This window comes from Protobothrops mucrosquamatus, unplaced genomic scaffold, assembly GCF_001527695.2.
Source record: "Protobothrops mucrosquamatus isolate PMUCROS unplaced genomic scaffold, P.Mucros_1.0 scaffold1656, whole genome shotgun sequence".
Lineage (NCBI taxonomy): Eukaryota > Metazoa > Chordata > Lepidosauria > Squamata > Viperidae > Protobothrops > Protobothrops mucrosquamatus.
The window spans coordinates 198,876-223,015 of record NW_015387813.1 but is presented as its reverse complement, the minus strand read 5'-3'; the positions used below and the strand labels follow the sequence as shown (position 1 = coordinate 223,015).

At 37.2% G+C, this 24,140-nt stretch overlaps 1 protein-coding gene across 1 annotated transcript in view; it reads right to left on the bottom strand.

The window, feature by feature from the left end:
- Positions 1-877: 877 nt before the first annotated feature.
- ZFPM2 (zinc finger protein, FOG family member 2) overlaps positions 878-24,140 on the bottom strand; it is a 167,824-nt gene continuing 144,561 nt past the window's right edge. The window contains exons 3-5 of the mRNA XM_015822727.1: positions 6,387-6,593; positions 5,081-5,305; positions 878-3,351 (exon numbers count right to left, since the gene is read on the bottom strand). Coding sequence (XP_015678213.1) covers positions 878-3,351; positions 5,081-5,305; positions 6,387-6,593 — 2,906 coding nt within the window. The remainder of the gene's footprint in view (positions 3,352-5,080; positions 5,306-6,386; positions 6,594-24,140) is intronic.

The following is a 24,140-nucleotide window of genomic DNA, read 5'->3' as shown; positions in this document are numbered from 1 at the left end:
ACTGTTATATTTAAATATATCTTATAAATGAATTAGATTCATACTTGCAGCATTGAGCTAAGAAATTCCTTTTGACTGTGCCTTTCAAAAGATAAAATGGATAGATATGACCTCATTACTTACAATACTGCTTCCAGTAATTTTGTTCATTCTTTATAAAGTATTGCATTTAACAGCAAATGTTTAAAAATTGAGACAGAGATGCATCAGTGAAAGAAAATACAAGGACTATACAAGGGAAAAAAATGCCATCTTCATTTTAACAGACATTTCGGGTAAGAAAGTAGACAAACATACCGCTACATACAAATGCAAAGCCTAGTGACTAAGGTACTGTATCTGCTAAAATATAAAGTGCAAACTGAGCCAAATTCTTTTAAAAATCGAAATTTTAAGGCGAACTTTACAGCATAGTTGAAACCTTTTGCAAATTATATTTTAGCATCTACACATATCTGCAATAGCATATAAGGAAAAATAGGATACACAGGTGCTTTTGAAGCTATTTCTAAAATGCCTTTTTTGTAGAGTTTGTGACTATTTTCTTTAAAACCTACTATACAGTGCAAACCATATGTGCTACACAATTATACAATAACATTACAAATGACTTTAATATAAAGTTTTTTTTTCTTTAAATTAAAAATAACTACAGCTATGAACACTGCTGGTAAAATAAATAAATAGTTTTGAAAATGGCACCAAGAATACACTTTACTAATGAACTGTAATGGAAGTACATTTTTTAAGTTCTTCAACTCAGCAATAATGTACTAACTCCTGATTGTCCAGAAGTCATACAAACAGCTCTCTTTCAGACTTGTATGGAACGATACTGTATACTAAACACAGATACCAAATGGGGAAACAGCCATTTTCATTTGACATGTTCTGCTGCATGGGATGAGCAATAAAACTTCTTATGAGTTATAAAGTTTGATAAGTTGTTGAACTGGATATCACACAGCCGGCAGTATTTCCCACTGCTAGGGGCCTGAGTAGAACCGTTCACCCCTTTTGCTATACTAGACAATTGTTCTTCTGCTGCTGGAATGGTTGGCGAGACATTTTCATTGGCAGCTAAGTTATTATCCGAGACCCAAGATGGTGATTTGTGTCCATCTTCATGCTGTTGGGTAGTCTGGGAAATGTTCTCTTGCTGTGGGTTTCCTGCAGGCCTTTCCTCCTGTTTTAGTCCACCATTAATGATAACCATCCCTCTGTTTTTTGGCAAGAGGGGCAGAGATTCTTTTTTCTGAACAGGGCATCCATTGGATGGCGTCTGGCCCTTCAGCGAATCACCTTCGGCAGCTGCACTTTGATCTACATCATTGTGGTGAACAGCAAAAGAACTAGAAATATAATCAGTTGGCTTTATTCCATAATATGGAGAAAGCTGGTCTGCTCCTTTAGCTTTCTTTATTGCTCCTGGGTAAAGGCATTGAGGAAGAAAATGTTTGTTTTCTTCTTTTGTAGCTATAAGTTGGGTGGCTTCATTAAAGACCTTAAGTCCTTGAAGGGTTGCTAAGTGTGTAGAAAACAAGTTTCCATTGGGAGAAGCCTGTTTTGAGTTTCCATTTTTCTCACATTTGATGATGTTTCGGTCAAAACTGACCTCAGGGCTGTTCCGTTCACTTTCTGGATTTTGAAATACTTTGCTATCAATATGTCCCATTTCATTCTGTTGGTGCACAGTGACGGGACAAAAATTCTGCTTATGCGCCAAGTAATTTTCTACCTTGTTGAAACTGATCTTGCATACGGTGCATTCATGATAGTCCAGCAGCCTTTTGGGGGAAGTGGACGTCCTGTCAGACTGGGGCAAACATTTTTTGCTGAGATCAATAGGGACATCCATTTCCAAGCAGGAAATTGTGGAATGTTGTGTGTCACATTTTGAGGTTGGGGTGCATTTATGAATAGACAGTGATGTTTCTAAATGTTTTGAAACTATTCCTGGAAAGATATCACAGCGTGGGTGGTAGCAATCTCCAAGGCTATCTGTTGGTTCTTGAGAAGATGTGCAAGGGTTGACAAGATTAGTTACTTCAAGGAAGCGTTGCTGGACCAGCTGTGGCCTTTGCTCTTGTTCTGGTAGACACATCTCATACATCTTTCTTCGTTTGCGTGTACGCATTGTTCTCTGCATGGCGGGCACTTTATTTGAAGCTGATCTTTTAAGTGGGGGATCATGGCGAGTGGCACAGTAATATTGCTTGTGGACCATGTATGTTTCATGCCTACTGAAAGTAATATTGCAGGCTTCACATGTAGTTTTGTTGGGATCACTTTCTCCTTCTATTAAAGATGTAGAGGTTGGGTTCTTGCCATCAGAAGGCTTCCCATTCATTTTATCATCACTATTGACAGTATTTGACAGCTTCTTCACTTGTGATGAAAAGTCTTTCTCATGACCCTTACTGTTTGGCCCAATGATATCAAGGACAGTAGAAGAATTGATACAAGATGTCTGAAGAAGTTGATTCTCAGGATCTGAAGTGTGAGCAGTTGCACTCAAAATGCTGATTGCATTTTGCCCATTGCCAGGACTCACAGCCTCAGGCATTTTTTCTGAAACACTGCCAAAATCTGGTGACTTCGCCATTTGTTGCCATCGACTGTTGCAGTAGTGCTTCTTGTGAACTAAATAGTTATCTAGATTGTTGAACGTGATGTTACATTCAAAACAGGTAGCTCCTTTTGGCATCAGTGGGCTGTAAATGACTGGAGGGTAACTGTTACTTCCATGCCTCAGTCTTCGATGAACCAGCTCAGACATCTTGGCTAAGATCTCAGAAGCCTGTGGAACCACCGTGATATCCTGGGGAAAAGCAAACTGAGAAAGAAAAGGACCCATAGGGAATGAAGGACCGAGATTAGGTTGGACTGGAGATGAGGCAAGCCTTGGGCTAGATGGCTCAGATTTTATTTTGGTGTATGAGAAGCTCTGCTTATGCGGAGTGGTCTGTGTTTCTGGCCTCTGATTTGGAAGGAAAAGAGGAGTCTTCTTCTCACACTTATCAAGCTCAGTGTCAGAACTCACATCCTTTGTCTGCACTGCCTTTTGGCTTTGGGAACTATCAGGGGCCTGCAAAGTCTCTTCACTGGCATTCGGAGAGTGCTCAGCATCACTTTCTCTCTGTAGTTTGTTGCCAGAAATGTGGAGATCTTGGTGCTGTAGCAGTTCCCTCTGAGTCTGGAAACCAAAATGGCAATGTGTGCATCGGAAGGCAGCTTGAGTGAGATGTGAGAATAGGTGTTGATGGAAGTTGATAACTGAATCTGCGGTATAGTTACAAACAGTACATTTCAGGCTAGAGCCAGAGGGAAGAAATTCTTCCATTTTTACTCCTACAAAAGGCACAAAAAGTAAATAATAATATAACATAATATAAAATGAACTGGAATATTCCATTACATTGTACTTAAAGAATATAAAACAAGAAATCACAGTATAACACCCTAGCTGATAAGGCACACATTGTGCCATAAAAGAATTGAAATGTTCCAATGTTAGAAGGTTCATAGTTATCCCATAATTCTATCTTCAAGACCAGGGCTCTCCAAACTTGGCAACTTTAAGATTTGTGGACTTCAACTCCCAGAATTCCTCAGCCAGCCATGCTGGGAGTTGAAATCCACAAGTCTTAAGGTTGCCAAGTTTGGAGACCCCTGTTCAAGACCATACTTGAAGAGTAAACAAGTGGATGGTAAGAAGGGCAGCAAAGTAAGACTACTTATGAAATGTGGATATGGTCCTACAAAATGCAGTAAAAATTGTTAGGAATTTGCTAGATAAATGTACTAAGGTCTCAATAGTTTTTTCACAACCTTCAATGCCTTGCCACATCAAAAGTAACCCTTTTTTCTTAGAGATGGTATTTAAACGTGATCATGTCAATGAGTCATGATCACTTTCAAATCTGCATCCTACAATTGTTGTGGTTACAGGGTAAGGCTAGCCATGGCAGTACATAGTTCCCTAAGTATCTGAAAATCACTTAGAATCCATCAGATTCCAGAGAGACATAGTGGACCCATTATCACTACAGGATGAAGGGCTGCCAATTTAAAATTAACCAGGAAACGTTTTGTCCTAACTGGATACATAGAACTAACGAAAATTCCTCACTTCTATATACCCTGATCTGTTACTCTAGGTACTTGCAGATAGCCCAGTTTTAGTGACCACGACACTTATCAGACAAATCATCAAATTCAAGGTTATCTCCAATAACTATCTATGTGCAGTTGTAATATATTATACAAACTGCTTTTCTTTGAGCAGGCCACTTCCAGAACTATCATTTAACTGGCATTCATCTCATCTATCAAACTGCCCAGAATGAGCTATTTTATCTATAACACTTTCAATTTACTTTAAATAAAGGACAGCCTTTCATTAAATGTTGATGTTATAAGTAGAACGTGGAAAGAGTAGGCAGGTACAATGAAAGAAAAGACAGTCTCTTTCAAGCTCCTTCGTTCACTGACACATTTTCTTGGTAATCATGTAAAATAGTTTGCAATTACTTATTTCTGGGATACTTTCTGACTTTGTTATCTGTTCTATTGCCCTGAAATTTCCTATTCAGGTAGTAACTATTGGGTTCTTGGTGTCCCTTCTACTTGCTTTCCTCTTTGCAGATGTTTTCTTACCAGATTAGGTAAGAAGATCAGCATGTGGGGGAGTGAAGTTTTCTGTCTCTTTATATATGGTAACTTGACCTACTAGCCTTGATTGGGGTAGAGTTTCTTTCTTGATTGTTAATAACATAGATATAATTGTGCCCCTTTTAGCCTGTGTCACACACACATGTGAAAAAAGAATTGATCTTAAGTCATGCTTGGTATCTTTACATTTTTACCCCACCCAACCAGACACCACTGAATTCTGTTAAAGATTTTAAGATTAGTTCCAGTCAGCTAGATGTTGCCATCTTACTGGGCATTAAAGGACATACTTCAACATACAATATAATTCACCAAGTTCACTGTCTGGTTTGCCTTCTTTGGTGCTTTTTTTCTCTTTAAGACTGAACTGTTAGATGATTCCAGTGGGAGCACCTCTTTTACTTACCACTGTGAGAATTTAAATGATTTTCCAGAGCCCTTGCATTGGAAAAACTTTTGGTGCACTGTGGAAAAGGGCAGAAGCTAGATATCTGTTGAATACTTTCCTCGTTCTCCTCTGATAACTGAGCACCTTCTCTTTGCCTGCCACTGCAGTAGTACATGAGATGAGCTTGCAGGTTTCTTTCACTTCGATACCAGATGCCACAAGATTTGCAAGGGAATATATCTTCTGTAGAAAATAGACAGAGGATAGATAGATAGATAAGAAGCAAATTGATACAGATAGATAGATAGGCAGAAAGTGCAAATAAGCCATAGCTTATGGCAACATGAGTAGGACAATTTTGAATTCTGTTTTTTTTTTTAAAAAACTCATTTTATTTCAAGATTGCAACATAGCCCTCAACTGATAAATAAGACATATTTCTAAGTCAGAAATAAACCAGGTGTTAGATATATGTTTTGTTTGCTTCCTTGTTTTAAATGATGTATCTGCTGTCTACTATACAAGTTCAGAGTCTTAAAATCTGCATACCCTTTCCGGTGGTTAAATTTAGGGATTAAGCCTACCCAGCGCAAAAAATAATAATACAGGTAATAGATCACACAAATTACTATAGCTATTTCAGATGAATATAGTTTTATTTTGCTTTCAACCTTCCATCAATGTAACCATACTGGAAATGAAGAAGCAGAGTTGAAACGTGCATTCTTGGCTCTCTCTTTCAACTGAATTATATCGTGTTATGGACTGGAGTAGGAATGGTCCCTATGCAACTAAAACGTTTGCTCAACTGCTGCAACGAGTCCAATTAAATTGAAGAAGTGGCTTTTTTAAGCAGAAAAAAATAAAAACAAACTCCTGTCTTTCTAATGACTTTTATAGACACCTATATAGGATTTCGTGTAAATGTTAAATTGTACTTTTATTATTATTTAATTCATGCCATATTTGTTCTCAGGTACTGCTCATAAAATACATGAACCAGCATTCACACATATACCAGAGTTCTTGAGTTATATTGTTTCAGTTGTGAGATGCTAAAATACTCCTAACAATCATTCTGACTTGAATTAAAATGAACAAAATCTCAAGGAAAAAGGCATCCCACAACATCTAGATTTCTATAATCACACCGTGGTTTATTTTCAAATAAACTCTCACCAGCAGTTTAGAAACTAGTCTGTGATCTCCTTCTTCCATCTCCACTGACTTGAAAATAATACTGACAAGTGTTAGGGATTATGAATACACCAGCTTTAATTTTATTAACATTATTTTTTAAAATGCACTGCAATACAGTACTCACTGTTCACAATAGCTGTTGGCAAAATGGATGCCATTGCAGCCTGTTGAGGGAGCAGTTGTATTGAATCCAATAGCCGAGCAGGATACATCCCATCAGTGAGAGTCATCTGACTGGCAGCTTGCAGCCTTGAGTCAAAATCGACAACAAAGGCAATTAGCTCTTCTCCCTCCGCAATAACTTTTGTTGTTGTGCACCACAGCTGGCCTCCTGCATACAAGCACACAAAAACAAAAACAGGTCATATTTTGTATGACATGTCAGCATCAACGCTGGGCCATTTATGTGGGGAATCCTCTGTCTTTATGGTTATTTTCCCCCATAAGCAACTAACAGCATCTTCCAGAATTACCCAGACATCATTGTACCAAAATAATAATAATAATGATGATGTGATAGGCTTTATTGCACTTCAGCAGTGAGCTGATAATGCTGTGCTGTAAATCACCAGTAAGGAAATAGCCTATAACATTCCTGAGTTATGCTTTGATGAAAATATAGATGAAAGCTTCAAAAGCAAAACTTCATATTACTTATGTTTTTTTAAAAAAAATTCTGTATGTTGCATATATTCTCAAATGCAGTTTTTTTCTTATGAAAAATGGATATTGGTTGGATGCAGATTGTTCTCATTTTCTTATGTACATTTAGCTAATAATTTTGTTATACTTTGTTTTTCAAATGAGCTTTCTAAATATGTTCATTTAAAGTGTATTTCATGTTTATATCACATTTGAAACTGAAACAGCATAAAGAACAATAAAAAATCACCATAATTAAAATATTTCTATACTCACCCACCTGTAAGTTTAAATATTAAAATATTAAAAGATATGAATTGCAAGATTTAGGAGGAGAATAGGAAAAAAATATCAATTAGAGTCAAAATAACAAAGGGTTATAAAAAGTGCTCAAAATAAAGAAAGAATTGAATATGTGTGTATTCATTCTAATGGGGTGTTAATGAGGAAGGAAATAATAACGAACAAAATGTAGTCCTTATTCCTTCACACAATCTTGTTACACTTTTCTGGTATGTGGGCCATTTTTCTCCCAGAGGGGANGTCGTGGACCAGATCCTCCGGATATGGCCCAAGCTCCATCAGGAACCTCTCAGGGTCCATCAGTCGCCTGGGACGGAACCATCTAGGCGGTTCCGTCTCCCTGCGGCGAGGGGGAGCGGTCCGGAAGTCCATCCTTAGGAGAGAATGATCTGACCATGACAAGGGCTCAATAGCTATCTCCCCTAATACCAGATCACTCACTTACAGGGTAAGGCTAGCCATGGCAGTACATAGTTCCCTAAGTATCTGAAAATCACTTAGAATCCATCAGATTCCAGAGAGACATAGTGGACCCATTATCACTACAGGATGAAGGGCTGCCAATTTAAAATTAACCAGGAAACGTTTTGTCCTAACTGGATACATAGAACTAACGAAAATTCCTCACTTCTATATACCCTGATCTGTTACTCTAGGTACTTGCAGATAGCCCAGTTTTAGTGACCACGACACTTATCAGACAAATCATCAAATTCAAGGTTATCTCCAATAACTATCTATGTGCAGTAATATATTATACAAACTGCTTTTCTTTGAGCAGGCCACTTCCAGAACTATCATTTAACTGGCATTCATCTCATCTATCAAACTGCCCAGAATGAGCTATTTTATCTATAACACTTTCAATTTAGTTTAAATAAAGGACAGCCTTTCATTAAATGTTGATGTTATAAGTAGAACGTGGAAAGAGTAGGCAGGTACAATGAAAGAAAAGACAGTCTCTTTCAAGCTCCTTCGTTCACTGACACATTTTCTTGGTAATCATGTAAAATAGTTTGCAATTACTTATTTCTGGGATACTTTCTGACTTTGCTATCTGTTCTATTGCCCTGAAATTTCCTATTCAGGTAGTAACTATTGTGTTCTTGGTGTCCCTTCTACTTGCTTTCCTCTTTGCAGATGTTTTCTTACCAGATTAGGTAAGAAGATCAGCATGTGGGGGAGTGAAGTTTTCTGTCTCTTTATATATGGTAACTTGACCTACTAGCCTTGATTGGGGTAGAGTTTCTTTCTTGATTGTTAATAACATAGATATAATTGTGCCCCTTTTAGCCTGTGTCACACACACATGTGAAAAAAGAATTGATCTTAAGTCATGCTTGGTATCTTTACATTTTTACCCCACCCAACCAGACACCACTGAATTCTGTTAAAGATTTTAAGATTAGTTCCAGTCAGCTAGATGTTGCCATCTTACTGGGCATTAAAGGACATACTTCAACATACATTATAATTCACCAAGTTCACTGTCTGGTTTGTCTTCTTTGGTGCTTTTTTTCTCTTTAAGACTGAACTGTTAGATGATTCCAGTGGGAGCACCTCTTTTACTTACCACTGTGAGAATTTAAATGATTTTCCAGAGCCCTTGCATTGGAAAAACTTTTGGTGCACTGTGGAAAAGGGCAGAAGCTAGATATCTGTTGAATACTTTCCTCGTTCTCCTCTGATAACTGAGCACCTTCTCTTTGCCTGCCACTGCAGTAGTACATGAGATGAGCTTGCAGGTTTCTTTCACTTCGATACCAGATGCCACAAGATTTGCAAGGGAATATATCTTCTGTAGAAAATAGACAGAGGATAGATAGATAAGAAGCAAATTGATACAGATAGATAGATAGGCAGAAAGTGCAAATAAGCCATAGCTTATGGCAACATGAGTAGGACAATTTTGAATTGTTATTTTTTTTTTTAAACTCATTTTATTTCAAGATTGCAACATAGCCCTCAACTGATAAATAAGACATATTTCTAAGTCAGAAATAAACCAGGTGTTAGATATATGTTTTGTTTGCTTCCTTGTTTTAAATGATGTATCTGCTGTCTACTATACAAGTTCAGAGTCTTAAAATCTGCATACCCTTTCCGGTGGTTAAATTTAGGGATTAAGCCTACCCAGCGCAAAAAATAATAATACAGGTAATAGATCACACAAATTACTATAGCTATTTCATATGAATATAGTTTTATTTTGCTTTCAACCTTCCATCAATGTAACCATACTGGAAATGAAGAAGCAGAGTTGAAACGTGCATTCTTGGCTCTCTCTTTCAACTGAATTATATCGTGTTATGGACTGGAGTAGGAATGGTCCCTATGCAACTAAAACGTTTGCTCAACTGCTGCAACGAGTCCAATTAAATTGAAGAAGTGGCTTTTTTAAGCAGAAAAAAATAAAAACAAACTCCTGTCTTTCTAATGACTTTTATAGACACCTATATAGGATTTCGTGTAAATGTTAAATTGTACTTTTATTATTATTTAATTCATGCCATATTTGTTCTCAGGTACTGCTCAGAAAATACATGAACCAGCATTCACACATATACCAGAGTTCTTGAGTTATATTGTTTCAGTTGTGAGATGCTAAAATACTCCTAACAATCATTCTGCCTTGAATTAAAATGAACAAAATCTCAAGGAAAAAGGCATCCCACAACATCTAGATTTCTATAATCACACCGTGGTTTATTTTCAAATAAACTCTCACCAGCAGTTTAGAAACTAGTCTGTGATCTCCTTCTTCCATCTCCACTGACTTGAAAATAATACTGACAAGTGTTAGGGATTATGAATACACCAGCTTTAATTTTATTAACATTATTTTTTAAAGTGCACTGCAATACAGTACTCACTGTTCACAATAGCTGTTGGCAAAATGGATGCCATTGCAGCCTGTTGAGGGAGCAGTTGTATTGAATCCAATAGCCGAGCAGGATACATCCCATCAGTGAGAGTCATCTGACTGGCAGCTTGCAGCCTTGAGTCAAAATCGACAACAAAGGCAATTAGCTCTTCTCCCTCCACAATAACTTTTGTTGTTGTGCACCACAGCTGGCCTCCTGCATACAAGCACACAAAAACAAAAACAGGTCATATTTTGTATGACATGTCAGCATCAACGCTGGGCCATTTATGTGGGGAATCCTCTGTCTTTATGGTTATTTTCCCCCATAAGCAACTAACAGCATCTTCCAGAATTACCCAGACATCATTGTACCAAAATAATAATAATGATGATGTGATAGGCTTTATTGCACTTCAGCAGTGAGCTGATAATGCTGTGCTGTAAATCACCAGTAAGGAAATAGCCTATAACATTCCTGAGTTATGCTTTGATGAAAATATAGATGAAAGCTTCAAAAGCAAAACTTCATATTACTTATGTTTTTTTAAAAAAAATTCTGTATGTTGCATATATTCTCAAATGCAGTTTTTTTCTTATGAAAAATGGATATTGGTTGGATGCGGATTGTTCTCATTTTCTTATGTACATTTAGCTAATAATTTTGTTATACTTTGTTTTTCAAATGAGCTTTCTAAATATGTTCATTTAAAGTGTATTTCATGTTTATATCACATTTGAAACTGAAACAGCATAAAGAACAATAAAAAATCACCATAATTAAAATATTTCTATACTCACCCACCTGTAAGTTTAAATATTAAAATATTAAAAGATATGAATTGCAAGATTTAGGAGGAGAATAGGGAAAAAATATCAATTAGAGTCAAAATAACAAAGGGTTATAAAAAGTGCTCAAAATAAAGAAAGAATTGAATATGTGTGTATTCATTCTAATGGGGTGTTAATGAGGAAGGAAATAATAACGAACAAAATGTAGTCCTTATTCCTTCACACAATCTTGTTACACTTTTCTGGTATGTGGGCCATTTTTCTCCCAGAGGGGAAAAGAACCTTTTCACATCATGAAATACAACGTCATATCCACAGCTATGCCAATCCAACATCCTTTAGGATATGCTCTGAAATTTGTTTCATAAAGAACTATTCAAATTAAAAAGACGTATTTTCTTCCAACAGTGAACTATACCAAAGCGTGGGTTGTAAATGTCACATGTTATGCATTGAAAAGAAAATTAACTATGTAAGAAGTAATGAACTAATGTATTTGAAAATGATAATGAATGCTCATTTATTGAATATGTTTAGACAGGTTAGGCACTTATATGGCGTTATCTTTAGTCTCAGACCTAGATATTTATCCAGAACAGTTAAGACTGCAATAATGTTGCATAGTTTATGCTTTAAAAGGTTTTCCCCAACCTATTTTCAGGTGTGTTTGAGTGTGTGTGTTCTGTGCACAAGCATGTGTATTAATTGGGAAAATAAAATAAAATTCACACTAGTGAATAACAAATTTGATAAGTAATATTGCTCTGTTTATCTTTCAGCATAACTGTCTTCCCCCCCCCCTTCCTTTCCTCAAAGAGATTACAGTTTTAAAACAACTTGTTGCAAAAATCTGGTGGAGGAGATAAGAACAGGGTATGATATACAACAGCAAAATAGAAGAATTAGGACATTGTTTTAGTGGAATCCTGCACAATTAATTAATCCAGTCCTATTAGCTTTCAAAGATGAGCAAACAAAGCAATATTACTTTCAATGTGTTTGAGAAGGAAAATTTGAGGCTGAGTTCCAAGAAAAGGAGGCAATAATCCAGTCTTTCAAAGAAAAGTTTCTTTGCGTTCACTTTTTTTTTTGCTGGTAATGCATTTGGTTTTGCCATTTTCACTTCACATGCAAGTAAATCAAATGTACAGTAATTATTACAAGACTGCAAATCTCTGCACCCCTGTGCAGTTTAGTGATAAAGGTAGGGAAGCAGTTATTTAATGAAATATACCTTGACACCAGCAAAAAATGAGCATCTTCAGCCCACAAAAAAACAAAACTACCCGTACATCTGAATTTTCTTCTTCCCCCATTCTTATATTCTTCCTTATCATTTCCAGACCTATAGAAATACAAACTTCTATCAAACCAACTTTCTATCAAGCTAACATTTTGTACAGTATGGACAGGGATCTCCCCTGGTGAGTCCTGACTCATTTGCTTGGTGAATGCTTCTCTTCCACCTACATTTTGAAGCCTATTTTTTAAACTCAGGGTTGACCCAATTTGTGAGCTATGATGCCCAAAAGATGCTAAAGCCCTAGAAAGAGTGCAGAGAAGAGCAACAAGGATGATAAAGGGTGTGGAGGCTAAATCTTACGATAAATGGCTAAGGGAACTAGGTATGTTTAGCCAAATTAACAGAAGGCTTAGGGGAGACATGGTAACAGACTTCCAATATTTGAAGGGTGTCAGAAGGAAACAGAGATTGATTTATTCTCCATAACATCTGACAGCAGGACAAGACGCAATGGATGAAAGCTTATCAGAGGGAGATCCAATCCGTAGCTAAGGAGGACTTTCCTTATTGAAGAACAATTAATCAGTGGAACAGCTTGCCTCTTGGAGTTGTGGGTGCTTCAATTGCTGGAGGTTTTCAAGAAAGGACAACCATTTGTCTGGAATGGTATAAGGACTCCTGCCTTGACAAGGGGTTGGACTAGAGGACCTCCAAGGTGCCTTCCAGCTCAATGATTCTATTCCTCCCTATTTCTTTTTGAGCCAAACTACTATTTGTGAAATAAAACACTGACTAATGTGGCTAATGCACAGTCCACATCGGCAGTGCCTTTAAATTGACAAAAGCATGGGTGCACGATTGTAGATTGAACCCTGCATACTCCAACTTCTAATATTGAGTGAAGTAAGAAGCGGTAAAAAAGATAAAATAGATGTAAGTAAATTGAACTTATTCAAGTACAGCCTGTTCTTCCCACATCCCATCCTACCATCACAAAGGACCTTTAGCCTGGAAAAAAAAAAAACACCTGTGCACTGCTGGTCTAAAGTCATGAAGGAGGAAATACTCACTTTGATCCCCATCTTAATAGTGCCATTATTCAGGTATCTGTTTCTCCTGAGGGAAAAATAAATTCTTGTTTTCTATAGCAAGCAGGAGTTGCAGGTGAGAAAGAACAGCTAAATGAAGTGGAAAGATGGAACTTCTTCTTTTCTTTAGAAAGGATACTTAGCTATCCTCATTTGAACAATAATATATACATTCAGTTTTTATTAAAAGAAAAAGCTATTTAGAGGTACTCTTTCCTCTTTTTCGTTTCACTGATGCTCCATCTTTGCATATGTTGTTTTTAGGTCGCTCAAATAACATTTTTGCACAAAAATATGCTCCGATCTCTGTTCTTTGTAACCTTTATCATCCTGGGCTGTGGAAACAGCTCTGTTTCCTAACAGGAAGTCTACAACTGACCCTCATAATTGCTGTCAAAACCGTTGTGAATTTTGTCAGCACATTTTTGAGAGCAAAGAGTAAAGTCATAGTTCAAAGTTGGTCACATTTTGGAAAATCTATGCTTCTATTACAATAATCAGTTGCCTCAAATATCCCAGTCCTGCCAATTTTTTTTTCATGTGCTCTTTTTATTATTTATGAAATCAGTGCCTGCAGAATGTCATACCGGCCTCTGCCGATAAACTCTAATTAAGATTAAGACAAGTCCTTTGGAAAGGATCCCATCATTAGCAAACATGATAAACACAAAAAAACACTCCCTACTTGTCAAACCGGAACTATTCAGTAGCCTAACAGTATTATCTGTTGCTAGGCTACAGCACTGACAAAGTCTCAATTATTTTGTATGACCATACCTATAGAGGAAGAAATTGTATCTGCTATAAAGACACAGAACTATAGCCATACTATTCGAAAATTACAATGGCAAAATTCACGCTAGTAAAAACACAACACATTACAATCTCTTTTCCCCATCTCTCCCCCCAAAACCCTTTGTAAGATGCCTTCTGTTTGCATAATGATTTCTAATTTTTCTCTATGACTGATAAATATAAATGCAAGCCTCAGAGAGCTCTAAAGTAAGGAACAGCATCTCTAGTAGAGAACCTAGCTTAGCATATTTATGTGTGCCTTTACATGTGTGTAAGCAGACACACAGTAAACACCAACGCTTACTCAGAGATTACAAGCATGCCTGATCCACACCACATTACAAAATGACAGTCTAATTCGTACTATGGCATGGCTGCTGTTTGTATGGCAACAGTGGGCATACTGCCAGATGGCAAGTACATGAGGTGAAGCGACTCTACACAAAGCCGTAGCACTTCCAGTCTTTGTGATGAGGCATACTTGAAAATGATACAACTGTGTGACCAACTATGACATGCAAACAGCTGGCCATGCTGGTGCTCAGTTGGCATGGTGTTCTTGATATGGTGACCACATAGCATTTCAGATGCTGTAACTGGATCATTTCCATATAAGCTGTCCAACTCAGAAGCTCTCTGCTGGACGGAGTATAATTATGCAGAGCAACCTCCCCCCCCCATACTTGTTTTCAAGGAAACTGAAATTCAGGGGACTGAATTCTGGAAAGTGTGCAGTTCTCACTCCAAAAATGGATACTGAAGATGCAGCAGAAAAAAAAATCTGGTCCCAATGCAAGTGGCAGATGTTCTGGATGGAAAATACCAGGAGATCATTGTGGTTACATTGCCCCCTTTGTTCTATCAAAATGACCTTCAGCCAACTGAGTGAGTCATTCACTGTCCTTTGTAGTTCTGGAACGACTGATTTGCTTTAAGAGCAATATAAAATAGAAGGACAGGATGCTCCTCCTGGTTTTAAAAGATGATTCCCTGCCGATTTGAGTTGGGGAACCGTGCTTCAAAACCAGGGGTGCCATATGGCTTTCTGATTAGTGCCTCTGTATCACATTTAACTGCACTGCCTCGGCAGGGAGAAAATGCTAAAAATAGTTTAATTTTCCTCCTAAGACAAAGAGGATGGAGAAATGCAAAGCAACTGCATTTTCCCCAGATTTCAGGTACGTTCAGGAAAGCAGCAGCATTTAATGGTTCTATCAAAGAACATTTCACCTGGTTTTGCATAGTAATCCAAGCTTCATTAAACTTCTAGATGCTTTCACGAAGCCTCTGATCTTCCATTTTTGTCTGGGTACCTTTCCAGCCTATCATGCCACCAAAGAATGCAGATTTTCTTCTCCCCTTGCTTCTCATTTGTGTGTGCTGCCTTGGACTGTCACCGTAGGAGCAGCAGAGTGTCCATTTCTTGGGTACATATGTTTTTTTGAAGGAGGGTTAGAGAGTATCGGGGGAGCTCGTTGCAATGGCAATTTATGCCAGTCTGCAGGCTTAAAATGACGCTCGGCAACAGACGGCCTTGCTGGTATTTGAATTAATCGTTTCTATTTCATAAAAAAAAAAAAATTAAAAATAGCCCTGGGAAGATGTTTGTTTGGACTGGCCTTTTATTTTAAGCATTTAAACGGAATTCAGAAAGCTGCCATCAGATCTTTCCTATGGGAAAGGCTGGGCATTCGTTTGCTTATATGAAATAGCATCCTTTTACCCTCTCCTAAAGAATGCTTCTTAGCACACGCCTGGATTTTCAGGGATCAACATGAACGGAGGGCACATATCTATAAGGCAGCTGCACTGCTTAATGGGGAAAAAACATGTGAATAAATCCACATCCAATATTGTTGAAAATTCTTGACAGTAGAGTAGTGCAAGGAATAGAACTTATAAATTATGTGTGCCCCTTTTCTGAAAAATGTGTCGGAGACTTCTTTGTGCATAGGCAAATACAGTAGGAATATGAGGTATTGTGTGGTTCCTTCTGCAGAGCACCTGATAAAAGAATAAAGAGCTTTGACATATTCTTAAAACAATAGAGGAATTAAAGAGAAACAATGGGCCAGCTGCTTCATTAATACAATCAAAAGAGAGCCCAGAACAGGAGGAGTCCAGATAATTAAGCACTACTCTCTTAGACCTTCTTTCTATAATAAAATTGTTTAAAAATTTATTAACTACTTCACAGTGGTTAGATAGATCTCTGCACTTGTTTATTTGGGTTGATTAATGCTTCTTCAGTATTCTCCAATATGCCAACTCATGGTTTATACAAGTTTTTGAACAAAATAGTGTAAGAATAACTGATAGGCATTTGAGCCATGCACAGCCATAAATCAGAAGCATTTTATCAGCTTTATCCGTGTTAAAGCTCAATATTTTTACTTACAGAACTTTTTCCAAAATATTTGGTACGGCATTTATTTCCTTTTCCAGGGCATGTACTAAACAAGCTATTCGCATAAAGGATTTAGCAACAGCTCATGTATATTCACCCCATACAAAGCTAATGGAAAGTGCTGGCAGCTTTATATTAGGATTAATGGCATGATGTACTGGGATATTTTGTAATTTTTCCATGTTTACAGTTCAAAGGATATTGCCACTGATACCTAGCCTCTAATCTTAATTTCAGTTTCCACTTGTATAAAACTTTGCAGACTTTTAAGCGCAGGCAATGCAGAATTCATACAGTCATAATCTGTCCCAAATGGCATCATTTGTCTCTCATGTCTCTGAAGAATAATCTATAATAGTTAGCACTGCAATGTTAACAGGCAGAAGATTTTTATGACTTCACTCAACCCATAATTTGTAGCCAAGGAATGGACCACAAAAAGCAAGCTGTGTGATTGCAAAATAGATCTGTCCAATTCAGTCCATTCCTTACCTTCTGTGCTGCTACATACAATAAACAAGCTCTCTTTTTCTCAATTTTATTGTAAATATGGGCTCTTCTATGCTAACAGGATTGAGTGTGTAACTGGCTTGCAAAGGAGAAAAAGATGCACTTCAGATTCCAGACCAGTTATGACCTTTTAGATCTGTGAAAGCCACTAGTTATTTGGCAAGAATTTTCTTACTTTTCCTGGATAGAAATTCCTCTGCATCTCAAATGCCTTTCCCCCAAAGCCGGTACAAATTTTAAAAAGCAGCTTGCAGTGGGATATATTGTGTAAGGAAACATAGAATGAACATAGATACATAGATATAGCAACTTTCCACTTCAGCTTGCATTGTGGCTTTCTTTTTTAAGGAGGGGGGGGTAATTGTCTAGTGTCTGTGATGGTGTGATGGGAAGTCAACTCCCAGAATTCCCCAGCCAGCATGGGAGTTGGAGTCCACAAGTCTTGGGGTTGCCAAGGTTGGACACCCCTGATCTAGAGGAACAAAGGAGGACCAACTAAAAGATAAACATCTACTACCAATGAGATGGAGTTCCTAATGCAAAATTCGAGAAACGATGGAAAAAAATCATAGATTTGGGAAAGAAATATAGCAAGAAAGAAAAGAAAGAGATTGGACAACCATTTGTCTGAAATGTAGAGGGTTTCCTGCTTGAGTAGGGGGTTGGACTCCAAGGTCCCTTCCAACTCTGTTATTCTGAATTCCATCTGTTTTTTTTATGTGTGTTGACCAGACTCTGTCTCTGTCAACATCTTTGGCACACAGAACTAAATAACCTGGTATTGTCTTACCATGGAACAGCCCTCATTTATCTGATTGACAGAGTTTTTTGTAATAATTATAGGGATTTGAATATGTGTCTTCCAAGTGAGCACTGAAATCCACTAATTGGTGTAAAACATCCACTAGGAGGAGAGCAAAAAATAGATCAGAAATCTATGTGAGGGGGAAAAAATGCACAAGGAAAATATTGTGATCAATTTCACTTCCTTGTTCCCCATGATGGAGTTGTCTACGTTTATTTATCACTGGAGAATAAACAAATGGACATTCTTAGAAATTCTGTGCCTTTTAAGACTTCCTTCAAATATTTTGGTTAAGAGGTTTTTGTTTTGGTTTTTAATTCATACGACTGATGTCCAGTTGCAAAACATGGAATATTTGACACAAACAGCAAACAATGCTTTTAGATAACTGACTTTAAAGGAATACACCCTCTCACAGTCTCCAAATTTAGGTGGCATGGCTATCACTGAAAGTCAGATATTTCTGTAAACAAAGACAGATGAGATAACTTCTTTATTTACCTAATAACTAGTCTGAAGCAATGTTTTCAACAATGCCTTGTTTTTATCTGGGTTTATATATTTTGAATTTCTGCAATTAAGGGTGAAATAGCATAATTCAAATACAGTTGAATGATGCAGAATTTAAGAGAAGAATTTTTTTGCCAGCAATATACTGTTTATTTTAGCACAGGATTATTTTAATATAGATGCAGCAGAGCATCTGTGGGCTTTTAGCCATTTTTTTTTCATCCTCATCCACTTTAGTAATGAAAATACTATTTTTAAAAAATAAATTACTGCAGGAAAATGCCACGAAAGGAAAGTGGTGTGTGCTTTTAATGTGTCTGGACTCTCCTGTGTATTTCAATGAAGACAGCAAATCCACAGCAAATGTGGATCTACATAGGCATATTAATGAAAAAAGCATTTTGGGCTATGCACAATCCTACTAGCCCTTTCTGGTAAGGATACATCTGATTGGTGCAAAAATGCATTGGTTTCAGTCAGGCACTTCCTCTTTAGCAGAATCAGAAAAGCTGCTTTGTGTGTGGCACCTTGAGGATTTTCCTCCGTTAACCTTTATTACAACTAACAGCACACTTGAATCAATCTACAGGTGCACAGAGGCTGCCTATCAGCATCCCGGCATGGTCACCATAATTTCTAAACAGCCAAGGAAGGTATGTTTGCGTAGCCCTTCAGGCAAGCTGTCAAAAATCAGGCTACAGCTGATAAACTGATTATAAAGCTGCTTAAGACTTTGCTTGTAAACAGAAGCATTTATCAACTAATAATTTGCAATAAACTGATGTAACTCCCAGCTGAGCCCCAAACTGTAATTGTCTTTACCATCTGCCTATTAAAATATCACTCTTCATCACCAAGCCTGAACAGACAGGAGAAAATCTCTTGTAACTATATAAAATGTTGGCTTGTTAGGAATAATCCGTGCAAACACTACATTTTTTTTCTTGTCCACGGCATTCCGCTTTGGTGTTTAAAATTATTACACAAATACAACATGCAGAGAGAGAAGAAAAAAATTTACCAATCATCACAGTCTGCTCATCATATTAGCACTGAGATTGTATTCATTCTTTGTGACTAAATGGCAGTGGCATGCTTTGTGAAGGACAAACATGAACAGTCACATTTTTGGATTTTACTTTTCATTTGCTTTGGTATTTATTCCTTTGAGCAATGCATATTCTTCAGTTGTGTGCCACTAAAATATTACAGTATACAAGACTGTACATTGTCAGGAACCAGTCTCTACTCAACCCATGCAACCCTTTTGAAGATCAAGTATTACACAGCTTGAAGAGATATTTTCTGTCCCTTAAAAAAAGAAAGGAAATGCTTATATTTAATTGTGAGACTATCCACTAATCATTATTGTTAATGCAAACAGAACTTCCAATGACTCTCATATAGCTGTTTATGAGCTAACTCTTGTCACAATAGTTTTATTAGTTGGATACAAATCAGCCAGGTTTAGGTGTACTTGGGAATAAGAAATGGGAAAGGATGGCAACTGTTGTACATTTTACCTGAAAAGGCATTTGCACAGCTACTATGCAGACAGGAATACACTTGTCATTTCGAACTGCACACACATAAACTCTGAATTCCAAAGCAGTCATGATTTAAAAATTGTATGCAAATATGGGCATATTAGAAAAGGTTGCATACAAAGATATGCCACTTAGGGCAAAATGTATAGAAATACATTAGCAAATGTTATAAACAAATGGTATATATTGGAGAAAAGTGGACATCCAAATTTGCAAATACACAGGTCTCCTTAGAGGCAACAGTGAACAACTATGAAAGTCAATTTTGTACTTAAATATACAGATCAAATAAGCAGGCTTAGTTGAGCTGGAGGTGAGTGGGGAATGCAGCCGTTCACTGTGATGCAGCTGAAATTTTATGCATTTTCTGAACATGCATGTATTACCAATATTGCCCTTTAAATCACCTAGTGGAATGCTTTAATCATGGAGATCCAGTTCTGTTCAAAGAAGAATTAAAAAGTGTGGATGCAACTGCCATCCCTATAAAAATAGAGCCACTGCTGAAAAGCAGTAATTTATCTAGCATTGAGTGGAAATGGATTTTTCCTCCTTTTTTGTTTTATTGATAGCACAAATTAATCAATAATTCTTTGCCCTATATCTCTCCAACAGAGAACCCCTGCCAAAAATACAGTTTGTCCCATGTGCAGCAGAATCAGCCAGATGGTGCTAGGAAGGGTTGATTTCTCCTTAAATTAATGTTTCAAAGATACTCATTTGATACCTCCCTTTCCCTGTCACAATCACACATACACAAATCTTGTCAGAATAGCTACACCTTTTAATCATGGTATAGGTTAAGATTTTTTACATCTAGAAATATAGTATTATGCATCATTTTCCTTGATGTTCTTTGTGTAAGGTTTTGCTTTGTTTTAACAGGAATGTAATTCATACCACATCGCAAAATTCAGATTAATATAAAACAATTGTTTGTTTCTACAGCCAGAACTAGGAACTCTTAAATTTTCTTTTCTTCTCTGTAATTAATTTGTAGATATCTTTAGAATTTAACAATTCCGAACAATTTCATTAGCTTCAGAAACAAATACTGTGATGTATATACACATGTATATATGCATATACATACTGTATATTCAAACATGCATATCGATATATATGTATTTTCTCTTCTCTGTTTCATCAATTAGCTCTTAGGAGAATACCAGATTGCCTGCAGATGGCACTCTTCACATATTGCGAGACTGCTAGTAGAAAAAGGGAATATAATTTAATTCAGTACTATGGTGAATGAATATTTATATTAGTCTATTCAGTTAATAGAAACAAGAAACTTCTAGGTACTAATTTAGTACCGTGTACAGGTTTATGTCTGTGTAACTTCTGGACTTTTTTTTTTTTTACAGTTTATTCCCAAACCCAGGGATTTTAGATGAATTTATAGTACTTAGAAGGAAGGGAAAAAAATAGAAAATCAATCAATTATAGACGATGCTTATTACTAAGTTGCCAAAAAGTCCATTACGTAGGTGTTAGCAAATGTAGTTTCTGTCCATCACAACATTACAAATCAAAGCCTCCTCAGAGTCAAATTGATTAGAGATGTCGTACATGTGGTACAAACACTCAGCCAGAGAGGAACACTGATATATGCAATCAATAACTCTCTGCTGTCATCTAGTTGTGAACCAGAATTATGCAGTCCAGATTTGCTGGTTGTAAGATTATTTGGAAGAGACAAAATGCAGAGACGAAAGCCATCCAGTGTTCTTCTGGACACTTATTTTTGCCCAGAAAAATAAAAACAAAATAAAATATATCTTGGGAAATGATGGGAGGGAAAGTCTTTAGAACACCTGGCTGACATTTGGAAACACAGTTCAGATCTTCGGACTCTTTGCCTATTGACTGCCTAGGTCCTAGGATCTCTCTAATTTCTCTCATCCTGAGATTCACCAACAATGGAACAAACTATTCAAACACTTGCTGGGGAGGTGGGATGAAGAACCAATTTTTGTATCTCCCCCCCAAAATAAAACTTTACCCTTACAAGTGTCTATACAGATTCTCAGTCATCCAGGTCATGTTGTCCCAAAACTGAAGAAGCTTCTTGGATGAGAAGCAAAACATCTTCAAGGAAAAACCAAAAAAGTCCAGTTGCCTCTTGAAAAAGCACTTTTGGGATTACCCTTACAAGTTCAGATGGAATAACCTGACCAAACTGGTGCTCCTAGAACAGCATGGATGATTGAAATATCCAAGCATTTTACTTGCAATACAATGTATACAGTATTTATTTAGAGGAAGAAAATCCATAAGGATTCACTAAATTTAATCCCAGCCAAAATAAACTGAAGCAATATTTGTTTTCCCTCTTTATATATTCTATTATTTTATCAATATATAAATTACAAATAAAAATAAAAATAGGAAATTAAGGGAAGAAAAAAGAAAGGGGGAAAGAAACTCTTTTTAGCACAGTGCAATATAACAACATTACAACCTCAACTTTTTACTTTTACATATTAGTATATAACTAGCTATTTCTATAATAATAAAGTCAAAGTTTCATTTTTTTTATCACAAAGACAAAATCCAGAAGTCATATCCAAATAAAAAACATGAATAAAAGAATCAATTTAACTATTACTGTTTTATCTTCCTTGCTGTTGAAATAATATGCATTTCTATTTGCACTTAATAATCTTTATAAACTATCATCATTTATATTGGTAGAGGGACCTCGGAGTCCTAGTGGACAATCACCTAAATATGAGCCAGCAGTGTGCTGGAGCTGCCAAAAAGGCCAACACAGTGCTAGGCTGCATTAACAGAGGGATAGAATCAAGATCGCGTGAAGTATTAATACCACTTTACAATGCCTTGGTAAGGCCACACTTGGAATACTGCATCCAGTTTTGGTCACCACGATGTAAAAAAGATGTTGAGATTCTAGAAAGAGTACAGAGAAGAGCAACAAAGATGATTAGGGGACTGGAGGCTAAAGCATATAAGGAACGGCTGCTGGAATTGGGTATGTCTAGTTTAATGAAGAGAAGGACGAGAGGGGACATGATAGCAGTGTTCCAATATCTCAGGGGCTGCCACAAAGAAGAGGGAGTCAAGCTATTTTCCAAAGTGCCTGAAGGCAGGACAAGAAGCAATGGATGGAAACTAATCAAGGAGAGAAGCAACCTAGAACTAAGGAGAAACTTCCTGACAGTTAGAACAATTAACCAGTGGAACAACCTGCCTCCAGAAGCGGTGAATGCTCCAACACTGGAAGTCTTTAAGAAGAGACTGGACAGCCATTTGTCCGAAATGGTGTAGGGCCGTGGTGGCGAACCTAGAGCCCTCTTTGTGGGCACGTGCACCGTCGCCCCAGTCCTAGGCTTTCAGCTGGGTTATATAAAACCTTTTCGCTTTAGTCCTTTACCGCCATCTGTAAAAAAAAAAGTTCACTCAATCAATCAATTTCAACTTCCCGAGGGGGAAAAAAAAGATCTCGCAAAGTTGGAATTGATTGATTGAACTTTTTAGTCCCATCCAGTCTGCCGTTACCACCGCAGCCACGCCCACTCAATAGGCCACACCCACCCAATGGGCCACGCCCACCCGGCACCCGACGATACATAAGTGGGTTTTGTGTTTCAGTTTGGGCACTCGGTCTCTAAAAGGTTTGCCATCACTGATATAGGGTTTCCTGCCTGAGCAGGGGGTTGGACTAGATGACCTCCAAGGTCCCTTCCAACTTTATTATTATTATTAGAGGACGAATATTCATTTTCATGGATGCTGCTGAGCAGATTCCTGCGCTAGTCAAGTGACTGTACTAGATAATTTCCAAAATGCCTTTCCACCACAGCTTCCATGATTCTATGATAACTTAACTTCAGCTATTTGAATATTAAGAAAATCCGCTGTATTCTATCAAATTCTTTAACCTTAAATGGAAAATATTTTTTTCATCCATTTTAAAACACTAAGCTTTTCTTTAAAACATTTCTAAAATTAAAACATTCTAATACATCTTTTTTTAACTTTTTCTTAGCATACATACTAAGAGAGAGGGATCTTGGAGTCCTAGTGGACAATCACTTAAATATGAGCCAGCAGTGTGCTGCAGCTGCCAAAAAAGCCAACACAGTGCTAGGCTGCATTAACAGAGGGATAGAATCAAGATCACGTGAAGTATTAATACCACTTTACAATTCCTTGGTAAGGCCACACTTGGAATACTGCATCCAGTTTTGGTCACCACAATGTAAAAAAGATGTTGAGACTCTAGAAAGAGTACAGAGAAGAGCAACAAAGATGATCAGGGGGCTGGAAGCTAAAACATATAAGGAACGGTTGCTAGAATTGGGAATGTCTAGTTTAATGAAGAGAAGGGGGAGGGGTGACATGAA